Source organism: Saccopteryx leptura, chromosome 5 (genome assembly GCF_036850995.1).
Source record: "Saccopteryx leptura isolate mSacLep1 chromosome 5, mSacLep1_pri_phased_curated, whole genome shotgun sequence".
NCBI lineage: Eukaryota > Metazoa > Chordata > Mammalia > Chiroptera > Emballonuridae > Saccopteryx > Saccopteryx leptura.
This window is the reverse complement of record NC_089507.1, coordinates 5,038,063-5,058,210: the sequence shown is the minus strand read 5'-3', so window position 1 is coordinate 5,058,210 and position 20,148 is coordinate 5,038,063. Positions and strand designations below refer to the sequence as shown.

Here is a 20,148-nt window from a genome sequence, read left to right as displayed (position 1 = left end):
TAAAGCGCCGACCTGGAACGCTGAGGTCGCTGGTTTGAAACCGGAGGATTGCCTGGTCAAGGCACATATGAGAAGCAACCACGAGTTGATGCTTCCTGCTCCTCCCTACCCTCCTCTAGCTCTCACTCTCCTCTCTCTAAAATCAATAAATAAAATCTTTAAATAAACAATAAAAAAACAAAACAATGTGCACACGTCCACGCACACAAAGAAACAAAACGAAGGGAGGGTAAGAGTGGACCACAGTTACATGGATCGAGTAGGCAATGAAAAAAAAATCAACAGGATACTCCAAAACACAGCGAAGAGAATGAGATTCGAGACGCCTCCCGGTCCTGACAGCATTAACCGGGCCCTCACAGCAGTATCCTGTGGTACATTTATAATTAATAATAATAATGAAGTTTTATAAAGAGCTAGAAAAAGATAAAAAATAACTAATGCTTCTTTTTGAAAAGGCTTTTATGAGAAAAAGAAATGGGGGCTGGGAGGGCTTTGGGGTCATGGAATCTGGAGAAAGCGAGACCTGGAGGCCCCTGAACTTGTTGAGGGTTATTTATCAGGAGGTGGCTCAACAGCGACTCTCCGATTTCACAGGGAAAAGAAGTAGGAGAAACCGATTTCCATTTGGGTGTGAAACTGAAGGCAGGCAAAAGGAAGAAGCACTTTAGGGAGTGCTGTTAGCAACGAAAAACACTCACCGAAAACCTGTGTTTTTATGGCTGTTAGAAGACAGCAAGTCACCACTGTTGGTTTTTAGTCAAACTAGTACACAAATGTTTGAGAATGTCTTTTATTCGTGTATTCACACACCATAGACTGAATCCCTACTGTGGGCCAGACACGGTGCCAGGCGCGGGGGGCAGAGAAATGACTGACAGGTGGTGATGGTCCTGTCGAGCTGCCATGCTCGCTGTAAGAGCCACCAAGGGAAATGCTAAGCAGCATCCAATCAGAGTCCTACCCTCTCCTTTCCCAGCCCCCGCTAAAAAGGCAACAGTATCGCTTGGGAGACAACACAACAGCGCTCGGAAAGCTGAGCAGCGACGCCATCAGTAACCGACAGCACCAGACCATAATGCAAGGGCGGCCACAGCCACGGTCCTGCTGGGCGGGTAATCCAGGCAGCGAAGGACCGACTTCAGCGGGAGAAGAGTACAGGAGAGGCTGGACCTTTAAAGACAGGGAGCATGTGAGTAAGTTAAGGAAGACAGGCATCCAAGCAAGAGACACAGCGGGAGACAGACAAGGGGCGAGAAGGCAGAGGCGCCTGGCGGAGCTGGTGGGATGACCAGGGGGCGCAGGCTGTAACGCTGGGCAGGAAAGAGGGCAGGCCAGCTTCATAGGGCCCTTCGAACACCAGCCAGACACCCGAGAAGGGGCGTGTGGGGTTGTGCAGGGCCAAACGCGCTGGCTTCTGAGCAAGCTGACGAGAAGGGCATTTTCCACGCAGTGGCTCAGCTCAGGCTGGGGGCCGGACCCAGAGCTGCTGAGCTGTGGCTCAGGACGGTGAGGGTCGGAACCCACAGGGTCACAGTGGGATGGGTGAGAAAGAAAGGAAGCACCGGGCTTTAGTTCACTTGATTCACTTGGCAAACACGCGTCAGCTCTGTGCTCTGTGCTCTGCGCTCTGCGCCGGGAAGGGGAGTGGAACGCGGTCCCCACCCTCTTGACTCAGGAAAAGTTGTCCGTCTCAACTGCAAAATGGGAGGGCACTGTGGACGGGTGTCTGGCAGGCCCCAATTCCCACTGCTTTATTTGCATAAGCTACAACTACAACAGAATGTCAAATATAAACAGAAAAGAGCCAATCCTCCAAAAATATCACCTCGTGTGCATCATGGGAGATACTGATTTTTACTGACAGTGAGTCATGGAAAAATATAGAAGCAAATATGCCTGTACTGTACCAAGTAACGACTATAAAGAAAGACTTTCATAAAAAGGAGGTCTTTTCTAGGACAGAAATGTTTCCAGATTTCATCCTTGGACATAACTGGGGTATATTCACAGACTTCCCACTTGCCCACAGATAGGTATTTAGAAGCTTTCAGAAAATTCATCATCTCGCCTTGATATCTTTTTTTTTTTAATTTATTTCCTTTCCTTAATTTAATTTTGATTTAACTTCCTCTTGTCACTGCTTGCTTACAAATCACGGCCTCTATGTCTGGAGTCAATTAGGGCTATAGAGTACTCACCACACCTTCATCTGGGGACCCATTTATATATTTTTTTCTTATTTCAAGAGGTAGAACTAAAAGCCAATAACTGCAAAAGTATCCAATCAACCATCACATTCTAGTCTTTGGAAAAGTATGCTTCTCCCCACAGTTAAGAAGAAGACATCAAACCACATACTCTGCAGGAATACTTCCTTCCCACCTGTATAAAGATGAATTGTGCTTTGGGAATTCATTTGCAAAAATGGGTTTGAGTATGTGTAATACATGCTTAATAGCAATAACTTTAAAAAAATCTTTCTACCATTTAAAATTAAATGTAATTTCCTTATGGCTTTAATGGAATCCCTTGAAGTATTTAACTAGTCCCTTCACATCAAGTATTCATTATATAATTCCCTCTTAATATTAGGCATATTAGGTATGTAAACTGTCCACTGACAGAATAAAAACACACGTTTGCAGTGAAACAAAAACAGGAGAGAGACAAGGCAGCTTGGTTCAGAATCTGATAATGGGTTACAGACTCCACTGCAGTTCGGATTTATAGTCAGAAATGCCACACGAGCCATTTACCACCTCAACCCTTCAGGTCCGATTTGGAAGAGAGTACGAACTGCCACATTGCGGAGAGAAAATCTGGCTGAGCCTAAAATTCTTGGCTTCTGCCTGTTGCAACCCTGAGCTAGAAAGGAGGAGAAGGAGAAATACGTCTTCTGTAAAACCACCTTAAACAAAAAGGCAGAGACGTACTGCCCAAAGCTCTGCCCACGGGGGACTCCCTGGAGCTGGCTTTCAGGCGTGGGGCTGCAGCGCAATCCTGTCCACTGCGGGCCGGGACCAGCCCAGGGGCTAAACCCACCCGGCCTACAGATGCTTGGCAGACAGAGAGAGAAACTGGAGGGCTGCTGGGCAGACCCCTAACCCAAACCACGGGACTGTGGACGCCAAGCCTCTGCCCAGCTCCCAAACCAACACCTGTCTTCCTGCCCTTCCTCTCCTGCTGAGCCTCCCATTGGCTGAACCCGGCCAGAAGTCGGAGAGCGAGGAAACCCAGTCACACCCTGCAGAGAGCTCAGCCTGCTGGGGCGACGGCAGAGAGGGAAGGGTGGAGAGCAGGGCCAGGGATCACATGTGGCCATGGTCTTCAACTGCCAGTCCACAGACCGGTGCCGGGCCGCCAAAACTGTCATGACAGTCTGCAAGAGCCAACCACCCTGACACTGTATGAAGACAACAGTGTCTAAAATGACCGCGTCTCCCCTCCACGTCACCTCTTCCATGAAGTCTCTCCTCCCAACCTCACCCAGAAGTAACCTCTGTCCTCTTAACTCAAGCTCCTCTTTTGAAGCCTTCTCTAATTACATGAGTATATCTTACACTGACGAGTTTCCTTATCACTGCCTGACATAAATATTTTTAGGTATCTGTTTGCTTATTTACTGTAAGTTTCCCATTAGAATACAAACTTCACAAAAGTGGAGATTTCCCCTGTCTTAGCGTGGCTCTATTCCCAGGGGCCAAAACAGGGCATGGTCTACAGCAGGAACTCAAGAAATGTCTACTGAGTGAATAGATGCATGCCCCCTTCTAGACTGTAAGCATCCAGGGGCCAAAACAGGGCATGGTCTACAGCAGGAGCTCAAGAAATGTCTACTGAGTGAATAGATGCACGCCCCCTTCTAGACTGTAAGCATCCTGAGGGCCAGAGGGAAGTCTCACTCATCTTCATATCCCGCACAGCAGTCTAAGTGCCTTCTTTTCTCATAGGGACACAACAGATGTCAGTCGATGATAAAGGAGTTGCCATCTAATGGGGATGTGTGCTGCACAAGGTCAGTGCTAGCGGCGTCACATCCAGCACCTCCTTCCGCCCCACAAGCACCCTGCACGGCCGTGTGGCACCACAGTGCCCTCAGGAGCGAGGCCCTCCTCTCCCTTGGCTCCCAGAACTGCCTGCTGAAGCTTCCTGGCAGAAGGAAGCCGCCTGGGTCACCACGGTTAGGGCCCTATCCAAGGGGCGAGGGGGATCCCCACCCATGGCTGGCCACTGCGGGGGTTTCCGAGGCCGGGCCCCTGCCTCACTGGACAATTCTGAAAAGTCATCTCAGCTCCGAAGTGCTCCATAGGATGACTGTTGAATGAACAAATAAACAAAATAACAAGACAGTGCCCAAAAGACAGAAAAAGGAAATACACTTTTTGAATGTCCAGAACGCATAAGTCGGGTCTTCTTCCTTCTCATGATTTTACTAAAACCAAAAATCTTTTTCCCCTTTCCCCAAGAGCATACTTCAACACTACCTGTAGAAATACATTAACTATACTGCTCACAAAAATTAGGGGGTATTTCAAAATGAATATGAAGCGATAAAATATCCCCTAATTTTTTTGTGAGCAGTGTATTAAAATACAGAAAAATAAATAAATCTGTATACTGTTGCCCTGACTGGTTAGCTCAGCTGGTTAGAGAGCATTATGCCAATACATTGTGGTCTGATCCCCAGGCAGGGCACATACAAGAGTCAGCAAAAGAATGCATAAATAAATGGGACAGCAAATCGAGCGCTCTCTCTCTCTCTTTCCTTCCCTCACACCCTCTCTCTCCCCCTTCCTCTTGCTTTAAAAATAAAAATAAATTTTTAAAAAGATAACTGTTGATTTAAGAAAAAAATTTGGTTTGGAGGCAGCTGTATTCCCCCGAAGGCTAGTCAGGTACTTTCAAATGTATATGATTTATAGACCAAAACATACTCCTAAAGACAGCAGACCGTCTGACAACAGGCCAGAGAGAAAACGACCAGGGGTCTGGCCTGCGGAATTCCAGGCGGAGTGCAGCCCCCCAGTCCTGGGAGGGCACTCCCACATGGACATCCATCCCCTCCAAGAGCCTGGAGGGGCGGGAGGCCATCGAGGTACACAGCCCCATCGTGGTTACATCACCCTGGGCAGGTCACTTAACCTTCTGAACCTCAGTTTCTTCTTGAGTCAAGGAACCTAACTTGCCAGGATAGTCAACTCAATTATAGAGCTTTCAGCCAGTGCCAGGTAGAGTACGTGCTCAACAAGTGGTAGCTATTATTATGGTTTATTATTTTTTAGAATGACAACTAGAGAGCTGAGACATCAATGCAACATTTGTGGATGATTTTCCTGTATGGGTTAAGGAACCAAACGCCCAGCTGAGTTACAGGAAAATTACTCCCCCTACTAAATGTTTCACCGCAGACTTCCTTTAAATAGGGACCCCCTCCGCTGTGCATTTAATATATAATTAGATACTGCTTACTCACGACATTTTCCTAATCAAAAGATATTAATTCTCATTTCCTACCACAGCATCTCAATAATAACTCGTCTTCTGAGAGTTTTGCTGCTTCTGCTCTGCTTTTCATTTCAAAAGAAGTATGGCCCTGGCCGGTTGGCTCAGCGGTAGAGCGTCGGCCTAGCGTGCGGAGGACCCGGGTTCGATTCCCGGCCAGGGCACACAGGAGAAGCGCCCATTTGCTTCTCCACCCCTCCGCCGCGCTTTCCTCTCTGTCTCTCTCTTCCCCTCCCGCAGCCAAGGCTCCATTGGAGCAAAGATGGCCCGGGCGCTGGGGATGGCTCTGTGGCCTCTGCCTCAGGCGCTAGAGTGGCTCTGGTAGCAACATGGCGACGCCCAGGATGGGCAGAGCATCGCCCCCTGGTGGGCAGAGCGTCGCCCCTGGTGGGCGTGCAGGGTGGATCCCGGTCGGGCGCATGCGGGAGTCTGTCTGACTGTCTCTCCCTGTTTCCAGCTTCAGAAAAAAAAAAAAAAAGTATGTACTCATTGAAGAAATTCAAGATGATAGAAGCAGAAAAACTCTTCGCCCCGAGTCTCATCGTGCAGAAATAGTCATTGTTAACATTCTGGTGTATCCCCTTCCCATTGTTATTTCCACACCTAGAGTGTTCTCTATGTTGTATATGCAGTTTTAATTGTACCTGGTTTGGGTAGTCCTTTTTTAAAGCTACTATGATAAGGTAAGCAATTCTTTTTATGTAATGACATTCTCTTTAACACATGCCATATTTACCTAAAAACGTCTGTACTTGAAATAACGCTACTTCTCTGTAAACTGCCTGTGATGGGGCCATCACTCTCACAGTGAAAATCAGCACCGACATTACGAGTGCTGCTAAGTTTTAAACTCAGAAAGACCTCCCACTTCTAGAAGATAGGTTGGTATTTATATTCACCTCCTTCAGATTTGCTTTTATAATGAAATCTTTAGTCCACTTAAAAACTTATTGTAATGTGCGTATGTTTAAGAGATAAGGACCTTAAAAAAAGTTTTTTATTCAATGCCAGCCAGTTGTCCCCAAGTCCTCACTGAAGAAACCTTTTTCTGCTGGTTGACAATGCCTCCTTTACCAAGACAAGCGCACAGGCACATACACACCGTCTAACAGGCTTCAGTGGTTGATCCATACATACAATATTAATTTTGGGCTTTAAAATGTTTTAATATCTGGTAAAGCTAGTTCCCCCAACAGGACATTCTTTCACTGTTCTTCAAAATCTGATGAACTATTTTCACACATCTTTTTTCTAGATGAATTTCAGAACAATTTTCAGGCTCCTCTCAAAAATGTCTGTTGAAATTCGGATTAAAGTGGTAAGTCTACAAATCAGTTTAGGAGAAAACGATGTCTTGACAGCACTTTCTCTTCCCTTCTCATACACAACACGTTTCTCTACCTAGTCAAGTCTTCTGCTTCTCTACAAAATTGTGGCTTAAGGGGGACAGTTACAATTCTTACTAAGGTTGTTTCTAAAAATGCTTTGTTACTACTGCAAATGTTTCCATTACATTTTAAGTGGTCACTAATTAGATACAGACTGGCCGCTGGTTTGTGTACATTTACCCTGTACAAAAGCTCTGGAAGCCTGCTGCGATCTGTTCTGGGGGCCATAAAGCCGTCCCAAGTTCCTTCCGCATGCTAGCCAGCAGGCACCCGCTGACCGGACGGCCGGCCTCCTCGCTGTCCCTGAGACGCCCCACGGTCACGCTCACCTCCCCCGCCAACGTACCTGCTTTTCAAGACCCCGCGCCCATGTGAGAGCTTTCTTGACCAGCCTCACCCTGATCATCACCCCCTTCCTTCCTCCGCTTCTCCGGCACTAAGAAGTTCTAATACAGTCAACACTCTCCAAAAAATTAGGGATATTTTCCTTTTATCAATGTTAGGACAAAAGAAAACGAGTAAGGTGAATTTACAAATTTTGCCTTTTTATTTTAAGAGATTATAAATTTGTGCCCTGGCCGCGTAGCTCAGTTGGTTAGAGGGTCGTCCCAAACCGCCAAGGTTGCAGGTTCGATCCCCGGTCAGGGCACATGCAGGAATCAACCAATGACAGCATAAATAAGTGGAGCAACAGATCAATGTTTCTCTATCTCTCTTCCTCCCTAAAAGCAATCAATAAATACAATTTTGAAAGATTGTAAATTTGAGACAAATTTGGTTGTAATGTAGTATTTAAATTAGTGATAAACTGAAAGCAGCCTAAAGATCTCTCAACAGGGGTTCAGGTAAATATCATACATTGTGCGATGTTATTTTCAGTGGTTACGCAGACAAATAAATTGGTGACACAGAACAGCATGTACGGGCATTGAAATATGCACACAATACATTGTAAGTAAAACAAAAAAAATGGCAAGAAAAAAAAGAGGGGCTCCACAACAGCACTGTAGAAAAATTCCGTCTCTGTTCAACGGGAGAATTGGCTGGAACGTTCTACACCACCATTCTAACAGTGGCGATTTCCGGTCATTCTACATGAACTTTATTTTCTTCTTTATTCAGTTTAATGAGCTCTTGGTACTTTTAAAATCAGATTTTAAAAATAAGTCAACCTCAACAGCATGTCCCGCTGATGCAAGTCAATCATAAGAATATATAATCACTATTAAATCAACTACATTATGGAAACATCCCAAATGACGACTTTGAAAACAAAACTACCGTTTCATCTAGGTGAAAATCCTGAGTACGTAGGAACTCAGGGCGGGGCAGGGAGGAATAGCACAAGGCATTGACTGGGTGGGACCACTGCAGAAAGCATTTACAAATACATCCGGGACTTTGGGAAAGGAGAAAACTGAGTCACGGATCCCGTGCTGAGAAGGTCCGTAAGGATTATGGAGCCAAAGCCCCTCATTAAACAAACAAGACAAGTGAGAAACAAAATGAACAAAAAACAAAAAGGAGGCTATGTGAGTTCTCCAAAATCACATAGCGAATTAATGGCAAAGTCCAGAGGTATTTATATAATTCAAACTTCTGCTTTTTAATTCTTTTCTCAATGTCTCTGAATCAAATATGTGGCTGTCTGTCACTTCTCCTAAGACTAAAAGGCAAATGTTCATGCTCCCAGGGCTTTCTCATCCTCTGTCTAAAATTGAACAGGAATTCTGTACAATAACATGACATGAATACAGTTCCCGAGCGCAGTAAGAAAGTCCTGACAGACAGGCATGCGCTACACTGTGACAAGTAGGAGCTGGCAAACTCTAGTATTTACAGACCTCGAGATCCTGAAAGTTGGGAAGAAAAAAATTCTGCTGAGTTTAAGACTACAACAAGCTCTCATATCCAAGTTCCACGAGTTCATTCAACACGTCATACGTCCATTCTTCCAGTTCATTCATTCTTTTAGAGAGGATGCAAAAAGGCCTCATTTTAAGTCAACTTTCAACCTCACATGTTTTAAACACATTACATTTTTCATAATAGAAGCCATCACTAACCATTGCAGACTTTGCTGATACTTCACCCACCAGAGGGAGCCCAGTGGATTTCCATGTAAAAAGAAATCTCAAACATCAAGTATATATGAATTTTACTATACTATTTGTAATACATTGTAAAACCAAATAATGTTTCTATCCCCTAAAAAAGAGGAAAATTAAATGAGATCAGGTATATAAAGTCCTTACCAGAGTTCATGACCTGTAGCTGAAGCTCAAAATATATATAATGGTGTTCCAAAATCTGTGTCCTCTTATTACTTATTAGTTATAGTGCTCCAAGTAAATAAATACACTGATATTCTAACCTCTACACGAGCTGATGTGAGCCCGGTGGCATCTGTCCTGATGGACGGTCCCACCCTCGGTATGTAGAGAAGTCTGTATCCTCTTATTAGTTATAGTGCTCAAAGTAAATGAATAAACTGATATTCTAACTTCTACACGAGCTGATGTGAGCCCGGTGGCATCTGTCCTGAGGGACGGTCCCACCCTCGGTACGTAGAGAAATCTGTGTCCTCTTATTAGTTATAGTGCTCAAAGTAAATGAATAAACTGATATTCTAACTTCTACACGAGCTGATGTGAGCCCGGTGGCATCTGTCCTGAGGGACGGTCCCACCCTCGGTATGTAGAGAAGTCTGTATCCTCTTATTAGTTATAGTGCTCAAAGTAAATGAATAAACTGATATTCTAACTTCTACACGAGCTGATGTGAGCCCGGTGGCATCTGTCCTGAGGGACGGTCCCACCCTCGGTACGTAGAGAAGTCTGTATCCTCTTATTAGTTATAGTGCTCAAAGTAAATGAATAAACTGATATTCTAACTTCTACATGAGCTGATGTGAGCCCGGTGGCATCTGTCCTGAGGGACGGTCCCACCCTCGGTATGTAGAGAAGTCTGTATCCTCTTATTAGTTATAGTGCTCAAAGTAAATGAATAAACTGATATTCTAACTCCTACACGAGCTGATGTGAGCCCGGTGGCATCTGTCCTGAGGGACAGTCCCACCCTCGGTACGTAGAGAAATCTGGCTCTCAGACTTGCCAGCAGAGCAGGACCGTGGGCAGGAAGAACTCGTTTCAAGTGTCACCCGCGGAGACCCGTTTTGGCAGCCCTGTCCTAGTATGTGATACAATGAACTGTTGGTGACCTGCCAACTAGACACCGAGGGAAGAGGGGACTCTGACCCAGTCTTTTCTTGGCACGAAGGAGAAAAGGAACCAGCTGTTCCGGAGAACCACGCCTCTGCACTATGTGATACAACCGTTACCACCTAGATGGGTTTGTTTGAAGAAAGCTCACTGGGCAGACGAAACCCTGCACAAGAGCCTGGCCCACAGAAGGGCCCTGTGGAGTCTCCATCCCCACCTGCAGGCTGGCAAGGCTGCCTGGCCTCACGGTTCTCACCACATGAAGAAGGCCCAGCCAGCGTTTGCTGGATCTGTGAGGCAGGCCTCAAGTCTCCATGCAGCAGGCTGACCCTCGAAGAGCGGGGGCAGGGGCTGGGGGTGACACCCTGTGCAGTCAGAAGTCCGCGTTAACTCCTGACTTTCCTAAAGATCAACTGAAGTCATCCCTAGTACTGGCAAGGGCTTGACTGCGGGACCTCTCACGGATACCAAAATCCGCAGATGCTCAGGTGCCCTATAAAATGGGGTGGAACAGGGCATAAAAGCTGGCTATCTGCATGCAAGGATTCCCAACCTCCAAGAAAAAAATACTGTGTTCCAATCATCAAGACCTGGGGGTATGAAAGCAGGACTATGAAGAACTGACTGCATACTTACTTTCCTAAATCTGTGTGCGAGTGGCCCATGCCGGTCCAGCCCGTGCTCTTCAGTCAACTGTACCGAGTACCTTATCTGTAGACTCAACAGTCTCCGAGCTCTAACCAGGCCCAAGAGGGAGAGCCCCCTGGTTCTAGCTCACTCTGCAATCCAGGCTGACCAGGAAACAGGACCATGCGAGTTAGCCCCCACCCTCTGCTGTCTGAATACACCTCCAGCGTCCGCTGGCTCCTCGGATCTACTCTCTGCTGCTTGGAGCTGGGAAGGAGGACAGTGTGAGTCACTTGCGCTCTGCTCCACCTCTGAAAAACAGTCACCCTGGTATCTGTTACCATTCAACTTCACAATCAGCACACTGGGAACTGTCTTACCTCTTACTCGCTCTAACCCCACAAATTAAAAACGTTAGTTGAGTCTACCTCCTAAATATCTACTTACCCATCCACTCCTGTGCAAGCCTACTGTCACTTGCTGTCGGCTTTCCCGGCACCCACTGTGACAGCCGCCTAATTAGCCCTTCTGTGTCGGTCTTGCCCCACTCCAAACCCATCTCCAAAGCTGCTGCTCATTTTAAAACACAAGCAGGACCCTCCCGTGCCTCTGCTTGCGAAGCTCAGAACATCGGGTCTGAACTGCTCAGAGCGCCGACAACGATACTTTTGCCTGAGGGTTGAGAACCTTTTTTCTAAAGGGCCAAACAGCAAACCTGACAGGTTCTGCAGGCCTTCGCAAGCTGCTGCTCTGTCGTTCCAGCACCGGTGCATCCAGCCTACATGTGCACAAATGAACACGCGTGCACCCCAATAAACCTTCGCGTGCAAACACAGGCAGAGGCAGCTTTGGCCTGTGGGCCGAAATGGCCAACCCCGCTCTCAGCCCGTCCGCACGGCCTCCCTCCCGCCATTCTGACCGTCCCCCGGGCCTCTTCCGGGAAAGGGGTCCAGCCCCCAGTCCTGTCTCTGCTCCCCACGGTCACCCTGCTGCTCTACCCTCCTCTGCCTCTGCCGGGAATGTGGTCTAACCCCTTCCTCTGCCTGGTGCGACGGCCACCACCCTTCAAGGTCAAACCTGATTATCACTTTCTGAGGTTCCCTCTCATTCTCCCTCCAGATGTAAACACCCTTTCTCTGTATTCTCAAAGAGCCAGGACATATGGCTCATAGTTTCTTTCTGTCCTCACAATGCCTGACACATACCAGGTGTTCAATGCGTATAGAATGATGAACTAGGCCAATTATTAAATGTAATTTCAAAAGGTGTAGTCTTCAAAGTCCTGGAAAAAAATTCAGAAGTACAATCCACACAAAGGGCTGTCTGGTAATACCAAGAAAAGTCTCTAGCACCGAGTTCTGGGTACAGTACACCCTCAGTTATTACAATCTGTAAACACAGCAGCCTGAGCTAACACAGGCCTTGGAGAACGTCAATACAATGGGCTGTGACCTGTGCGTCTCTGAGTCCTGTCGTTGGTTCCAAAGGGGCTTCTCTAGAAGGTGGAGGTTGGGAGAGGGCAGGCTGCCTAGCAAGCCTCTCCTCACAGCCCTCCCCCGAGCCTCAACCACAACTGCTCCTCCTTTCATCCGCAAAAACGTTTCTGCACTAAATATAACAACAAAAAAGCTATGACTCAACAAGTTCATATTCTGTTGGAAGCCTGTACCCTGAACCCACATTGCTTCCTGATCTATTCCTGTCCTGCTTGGCCCCATCACCTGTCATTCTGGCTTCCCCCTGATCACTGGCACCTGTTTCCTGATGTGGCTTCTTCAAACCCTGCTCCCCTGACTGAAATCCTCTGTTTAAATAGAACTCTACCCAATCCTTGGATAAAGTCTCTTTCCAGCTACTCTGGATAACAATCCAGGAGGTTCCAGCTCAACATTTAGGTCCTAAAGTTGGCACACAGGTCAACAAAACGTCTCAAAAGAAAATCAAGGCAGGCCTGAGGGGCCAGGCTGAGAATCACAGCCGTCACTCACACCTGAGTAGTTATACAATGTATGTGCTGCTGCTCCATTAGACCAAGGTAGGGACCAAATCTTAATAATAAAATACATTTAGCTTCTTGAATAAAACAAAAGCTACAATGTATCTAATGCTCACTCTAGGTACTGCATGAAATGTGAATATGTGTCACGTGATATTGAGGAATAATTCCGAGTCACACATTTCCAGAACTGGAAGGAGTTCTGGATGAAGATCAAAGAGCTCCAACACTGAACAAGTGGATTCACACTCACTCCTTAATTCAAGACACATTGACTGAATACCTCCGCCCCTAGGACCTGTGGATTCCGCGCTCAACAGCACAAAGCCTTCATTTTCATGAAGAATATATTCCAGTAGATAAACAATAAATAAATGGATACCCGCTATGTTAGATAATGAAATGAATAAAGCAGAGTAAAGGACAGAAGAAGCATATAAAGTATATAAGGGCAGATGAGGAAGGTCTCAGTGAGGCAACATTTGAGCAGAGACCAGAAGATCAAAACATGTGGAATGTGTGATGAAAATGTCCAGGCAGAAGGAATAACAAATGCAAAGGCCCTGAGGTAGAAATGTGCCAGGTGGTGTGAGAAAGGCAAAGAGGCAAGGCTGTGGGGGCAATGTAAGAGCAGTGAGAGGAGGTGAGGTCACAGAGGTCACGGGAACCAGGTCATCTGGCTTTGGGTCACTGTAAGAACTCTGAATTCCAGCCAGGAACTCAAGATAAGTGGTTTCTAAGAAAATAAAAGTAAACAATGTTTAACTTTGACAAAAGCAGTGTGTAATAAAGAGAACCTCATTTGCACATCCACTCTGAAAACAAAACCACCAACAACTTAGGGTCACTATTACCTTACATGCAATCAAAACATCCTGGTTTAACAAGAAAGCACTGCAGTGATCTAGTCTAAGCTCTCAGTTTTATAATGTGGAAACTGAGGCCAGGGGGTCACATGGCCCGCCCACTTAGTGGCTGGTCCTGAACGACAACACGGTTCCCGTGCTTTCCGCCGGCCCCTGCTGCTCCTGGCCGGTCTGGCTGCTTTAGAAGGGTCTTGGTTTCAGACGTGGTGCCTTTCTTGGCCTCTGAAACCGTAAGTCAGTGAAAAAATTAACAGCTGCCACTATGAGGCACCTCCAGTCCCACTCCCACACCCGAAGCCTGTCATTGCAAACGCCCACGATTCCAGCTGTTCATTCCCCACAGAGGGAAGACAATTAGGTAGGTAAGCTGAAGGCACATCGGGCACTGTGCCGGGCACCGACAAGACCACTGTTGATGGTTTTACCTGCCCGACATCCCTTACACCATACTTCTAGAAGCAGCACTCCCTTTTCCAAGGTTCTGGTCGGGCAACAATCACAGTATCAAATCCACCTACTGGAGTGGACATATGACCTGAGCCATTTGAAGAACCTTATCCCTCTGATGCCGTAAATGAGGACTCAGGATCCAAGCAGAATCAACGAAGGCCCTTTCCTGGGGTTTTATGGATAAGAGCTAAAGAAAGAGGCTCCATTCTGTTTCCCAGCTAGGTGAGCCAAGGTGTCCCCATTCTGCTCTGCTGAACTGACAGGATTAGGTTATTGTCACTGGCAACCAAAAGAATCCACACTAGTGCAGGCACTCGTATGCTTTTCCCCGTTTCATCTGCATAGCAACCTTATGAGGTTATCTCTCAATTTTAGAAGTGAGGAAACTAAAGTTAAGTATCTTGCCCACGTTCAAATAGTAAAGAAGAAACATTCAGATTCATAAAGGAAGTAAGAGGCATTCCAATTCAGGTCTCTCTGCTCCAAATAACCATTTGGTCTCCAGTTATAAATTCAGTATTAAGTTAAGAAGACTGACTGTCATTCTAAAGCCAAATATTGAACTTTTGGTTTAAAATTATAGTGGAAAGTAAAGGTAGGAAGATGGGGGGGGGGGGAGGTGCATAATAAATAGCATTAAAACACCCAGCTTCCACTTCTAACTTTGTCCTGTGACCTCAGACATTAGGACTCTGACCCAGCCATTCCACTTACCTAGATATTAGTTTTCCCACCTATGAAATGAAAACCCTATACAACTTGAACTTATCCTTTAAAGTACATAAAGAAAAAAACCTGTGGTTCAGCTTTAGGCACACAAGTCCTATTTTTAGGATGTGTCAGGTAAGATGTCAGTCAGATTTCAACTTAAATGTCAGGCCCAACAATTGGTAAGGGTTGCCTGGGGCACAATGTTGCCAAATAGTCTGAGCTATACAGAGCTGCTGGGAAATGAACACTGGCTTCACAGTCCCAGGAGGAAGAGAGAGGAACAGCTGCACACTTGCCACACATTTGCCATCACTGATACAGAGTTTCACCTTGACAGAGGGATGCAGCTGTCTCCACCACCGATGCTATTAGTACCTGCATGAGGTTCTCACTGATTCCTTCACGCACTTACTTAGCTATCCTTTGAGAGAAAGTGATATAAGTACAAGGAAGCTAAGTGGTTATGGGAATATAGCTTGGCACCAATGATGAAAACAGTTTAACAGGCTACGTGGGGTTGGGGGTGAAGGTGAACAATAACAATCAGTATGGTTCTTTATGAAATATAGTCTCATAAGATTCTAATAACTTGTTTTATCAGTTAAGTAGGGTATTTATCATGCCCATTTTATAGAATGGGAAAATGACACTCAGATAATAGGACTTGCCCAAGTCACCCACTTCTAAGTGGCAGAACCCAGAGATTCAAACGAAAGTCTTCTAAATCCAAGTCCTAGTCCTCTCTCTACTCCCAAGGTCCCCAACAGTCCCACAGTCCTAGTAAGTTAACTAATCAAGCTCTCACTTCAAGTGGCATATTCATCATTTGGAGTTGTTCAGGTACATTCCTCCCCCCAAAATCTGAAATCTCATTACTGCCTAATTTGTTTGGAATTGAATGAGATGCCTTCTCTTAGCCTGAGATGCCCTTCTCCACCATGTCTGCACTGGGACCCACTATTCCTCTTTCAAGATGTTTCAGGAATCACTGTCTTTATAAAGCTGTTCTTGGCACTCACGTACAACTAAACACATTTCCTCTGTGCCCTATATATACATCTACAAGGCTTCGTGGCACTTGTTTTTGTTAACATGTTTGTTTCCCCTACCAGTCCTTTTAAATTGTTATTCTAACACAATGCTGGCCAGTAGGTAGGTAGGTGCTTAATAGATGTTTACTGATAGGTGGAATGGATTCATCTGGTCAGTTTCCCACCCCTAATGCTTGAATATCCTCTGCAAACTGCCACTCATTAATTCATGCATGTATATATATATTCATTAAAAAAAATCTGAATGTCAGGAAGTATCAGGCATTGAACTGGGTGGCAAACAGAAGTGGATTCACCATGAAATTAATGAAGTTTAAGCTTCAGAGCCCCTCCCTTGCAGCTCCCAAAGCTCCGAACCTTCTTTTGTGATTTCGTCTTTTTATTTCTTAAAGAGTACAGACAGAACTGCACAAGCATCAAGCTACAGAAACACAATACCCACCCTTGGTGGCAAAGATACAAAAATGAACGTGGCAAACATTCTCTCCCCCACCCCCAAAAAAAGAGTTCCTCTCCCCTTAGAGTTCAGGGAGGAAGACAACCATTTGTTCATTTTTTTTTTTCATTCAACAATCATATACTATAGACTAAGCGACAGTCATACTCTCAGCAACGCTGAGTTGGACATGGGCGCTTCGGAGTCCCAGTCAACACTGCTCCTGCTCTTGAGGAGGAGGAGGTCCCTGTTCTCCTGAAGAAAAGCCTGCTGTGTTCAGGGAACGAGACAGTAGTTTGATGACTGCAACAGAGGGTTTGTGAAAGTTTACCCTAATCCAGTCTCGAGACGTACTGATCCCTAGCAAGAGTCCTAAGCTACTGCAGGAAGCGAGGGGAAGGGAGGGCGAGGTTGGCTGAACATGATCTTTGACCTCAGTGCGGAGTGTGGGGGGAAAGGAGCGGAGGAGCACCAGACAAGTAAACAGTAGAGGCAAAGGCCCTGTGGTCAGTGCTGAGACAGGGCCCTGGAGACATTTTCTGGCGGCGTCCAAGTCTGCAGTGACAGCGAACTCCCTTAACTTACAAAGCAGCCCACGAACTTTGCGAACCGAGCCTTCCGCGCGTCTCTGTCCTCCCCCCCCACACACACACGCGCGCGCGCGCGAGATCTGCTTCCTGGCGTTCCCCCACATTCGTCCCGTTCTCCCAAATCGGACTGTTGCTTTCTCGAGACAGCTGTCGGCTCTCTGGGATCAACTCTCCCGTCCCTCACCTTCAGACTACTTGCGCTTCTTTCACACAACGCTTCTGGGAGAGGGTCTGCTTTAAAGGTCTCTAGGGTCAGCGTCACCCGTCAGCCCCCACCTCCAGCCCGCCGTTTCCATAGCAACCAGCTCACCACTTCGCGCGCCCGGCTGGAGAAGTCGCCCTTGGGCCGGGGGCTCCGGCGGAACAACTCGTCGCGGCTGCAATCGACCCCGCCGCCCACTGCCACTCCCAGCGCTTTGTTCCGAGTCTTCACGGTCTTGACGCTGGCCCGGAACAGCAGTGTGATGTCTACCGCCATCACGATCCGCACCTACAGCCCCGGCCCCGGCCGGCCCACGTCAGCAGCCGGCGACCACGGTGCAAACCTGGCCGCTGGAGGACCGTTCCGTCTCTGCACGCCTCCGCCCGCCAACGGCGACGCGAGAAGAAAGGTTCCGGCCTCCGCGGGGTTTACGCAGCCAGAGGAAAAAGGTTCCGACCTCCGCCCGTGTGCGTGACGGCTTCCCGCGGCGTCGCCACCTCCGAGTCGGCGCACAGCGGCGCCGGCTTCTCCTCCCACTAAACCCGGTCCGACTTGACCGCGCAGGGTGATCCCGGAGCCCGTTTGGGGAAGTGTGGGCCCCGGGAGCGAGAGGATCGGGAAGGGAAGGGAAGCCAAAAGGCGCCACCCCTTCTCGTGGCTCCCGCACTGACCGAGCCCCGCGGCGCAGGTGGACAGGGACCAGAGGCGACCCAGCCTGAACTCTGACCTCTGACCGCCAGGACTCTCCTGGTGCGGGCCCGAACACGTGGATGGTGGCCATCTGGGTGCCACGAGTGCCACGGCGGAGCAGGTGCGCGCGGCACGGAGGCCTTCCGCTGTCAGCGTGTCACTGTGAGGCTTGAGCCAGCAGGTGCATTTCGGCGTTGCCGGGTTCCTAGTGATCGATACAAATTAGTTACCGCTGTTAGTAATATCGTTGCTATCATTCCTGTTATTATTTATGGTGAAGAGTCCGACAGAGAAGGCCTCGCTATTGGAGAAAAAAGGCAGGTTTGAAGGATGACGGAAGAGTTTATCAGATGGAGACAGGTTCATCCTTGATGTACAGTTTTAAAATATAGCCATAGTTAATTAAATTGACTGAAAGCCAATATTCTTACTACACCAAATTTCAGATTTAATTCAGGATCTCATTGATTTCAAGTTATTTGTTTATTTTTTTTAAGAGGATGAACAACTTGGATGTGTATTAAAACAGTGGTTGTCTAAGAGTGGTCAGCAAGATGAAAGTTATTTCCATAATACTAAGATGGCATTTGACTTTTCACTCTCATTCTCTCGTGAGTTGCACTCCGTTGAATTTTCCAGAGGCTGTGTGACTTTTGATATTGCAAAACAGAGAGATTTGCAAAAAATGTAAAACGATGCCATTCTCACTACGTTCTATTGTTGTTTATTTTGGAAATTTTTTCACAAGAATAGATACTATTTATGTTACTATGTAATCCTTTTTGTTTTCAAATGAGTGGATATTTAAATTTTTTGTTTTCATTTCTAATATGGTAAATACATAAAACCCGTATAAACAAAAGCTCATCTTTAGGGCCCGCAATAATCTTTACAAGTATAAAAGACTTCTGGGACCAAAAGTGTGAGACCTATCGTGTTAAATAAGTTTACCAAAAATATGTAGATATCAAGGAAGGACATATGTACCTGAAAGGAAGAAGGAAAGCCCAGGCTCTACCTGCTTCTGCCCTCCTGTATCAAGAAAATAAGTTCCTGTCCAGTTTTCTTCTGCCTAACAGTAAGAGAGACTGAGAAAACAGATGACAGAATCTCTGCCAATGACTCTGCATTGCATAAATGGCCCTTTGTTTTATGGAGACACTGATGAGTCTTTGTGCAAAGGTAAGCCTGAGGCAGAGTGAAGAGAGTTAAATAACTGCATAACATAGTGAAGGGGACTGAATTAAGGGTGAGAGAGGGAAACCAGAGCCCATGGAAGAAGCCAGCCCATTGGGGAGGGCCTTTGAGTGAGAGAGGGCTGAACTACACCAAACCCTCAGTGTGAGTGGTGTGTTTGGTGCGGTTGGTTTTCTTGGGGTGAGAGGGTGGGAACAAAGGTGTACTTTTTCTCTCTGGACCTGCAAGAGCGGAAGAGACTGGAGATGAGACCCAAGCTCAAAACATGAGGCTCTCAAGGGCACACATGACCGTAATATTCCTAGAAAAGTCACCAAGGAGAGACCATTAGTCTTCTCACAAACCGTGAGATGTGAACTTTTGCTTTTGTTACTATTTTATTTTCCTTTTTTAACCTGAGAGAGTAAGAAACCTTCATTTGACAGTGGACTGCTAACTATTTGAAACCTCCCAGAGCTGAGAGGGGACATGGAGGAGAAGGAAGAACAGTGGGGAGGGAGGCTATTTTTTTTTTTTTTTTTTTTTTTTAATTTTTCTGAAGCTGGAAACAGGGAGAGACAGTCAGACAGACTCCCGCATGCGCCCGACCGGGATCCACCCGGCACACCCACCAGGGGCGACGCTCTTCCCACCAGGGGGCGATGCTCTGCCCATCCTGGGCGTCGCCATATTGCGACCAGAGCCACTCCAGCGCCTGGGGCAGAGGCCAAGGAGCCATCCCCAGCGCCCGGGCCATCTTTGCTCCAATGAGAGGAAAGCACGGCGGAGGGGTGGAGAAGCAAATGGGTGCTTCTCCTGTGTGCCCTGGCTGGGAATCGAACCCGGGTCCTCCGCACGCTAGGCCGACGCTCTACCACTGAGCCAACCGGCCAGGGCAGGGAGGCTATGAACTGCCCAGTCTGATGTGGTACATAAATGAGGCTTCATAAGTAACAATGTTTCATTCATTAAGCCAGGCACTCCTCTCTTGAAAAAAGCAAGTTATATTGCAGTTCCCTCTGCACAGTCAGGGTAGATGCAGGCAGTTTAGCATCACTTGGGGACTTCCAGAAAAGTCCTTAAGTGCAGCCGCAGCCACAGAGAGCACGTAGTGCACTTCCACATGCACGGCCCGTGACAGACGCGTGCTGTGAGTGAGAAGCCGATGCCAGCCGCCGAGATGCTGTCATTGTCACCTGCCTTAGAAAGGTTGATTGTCTCGCCCGACTACCTTGGGA

At 47.0% G+C, this 20,148-nt stretch overlaps 1 protein-coding gene across 1 annotated transcript in view; it reads right to left on the bottom strand.

Annotated features, from left to right (window-relative positions):
• STX18 (syntaxin 18) overlaps positions 1-17,433 on the bottom strand; it is a 109,424-nt gene extending 91,991 nt beyond the window's left edge. The window contains exon 1 of the mRNA XM_066385201.1: positions 17,153-17,433. Coding sequence (XP_066241298.1) covers positions 17,153-17,320 — 168 coding nt within the window. The 5' untranslated portion in view covers positions 17,321-17,433. The remainder of the gene's footprint in view (positions 1-17,152) is intronic.
• Between the last annotated feature and the right edge of the window lie 2,715 nt (positions 17,434-20,148).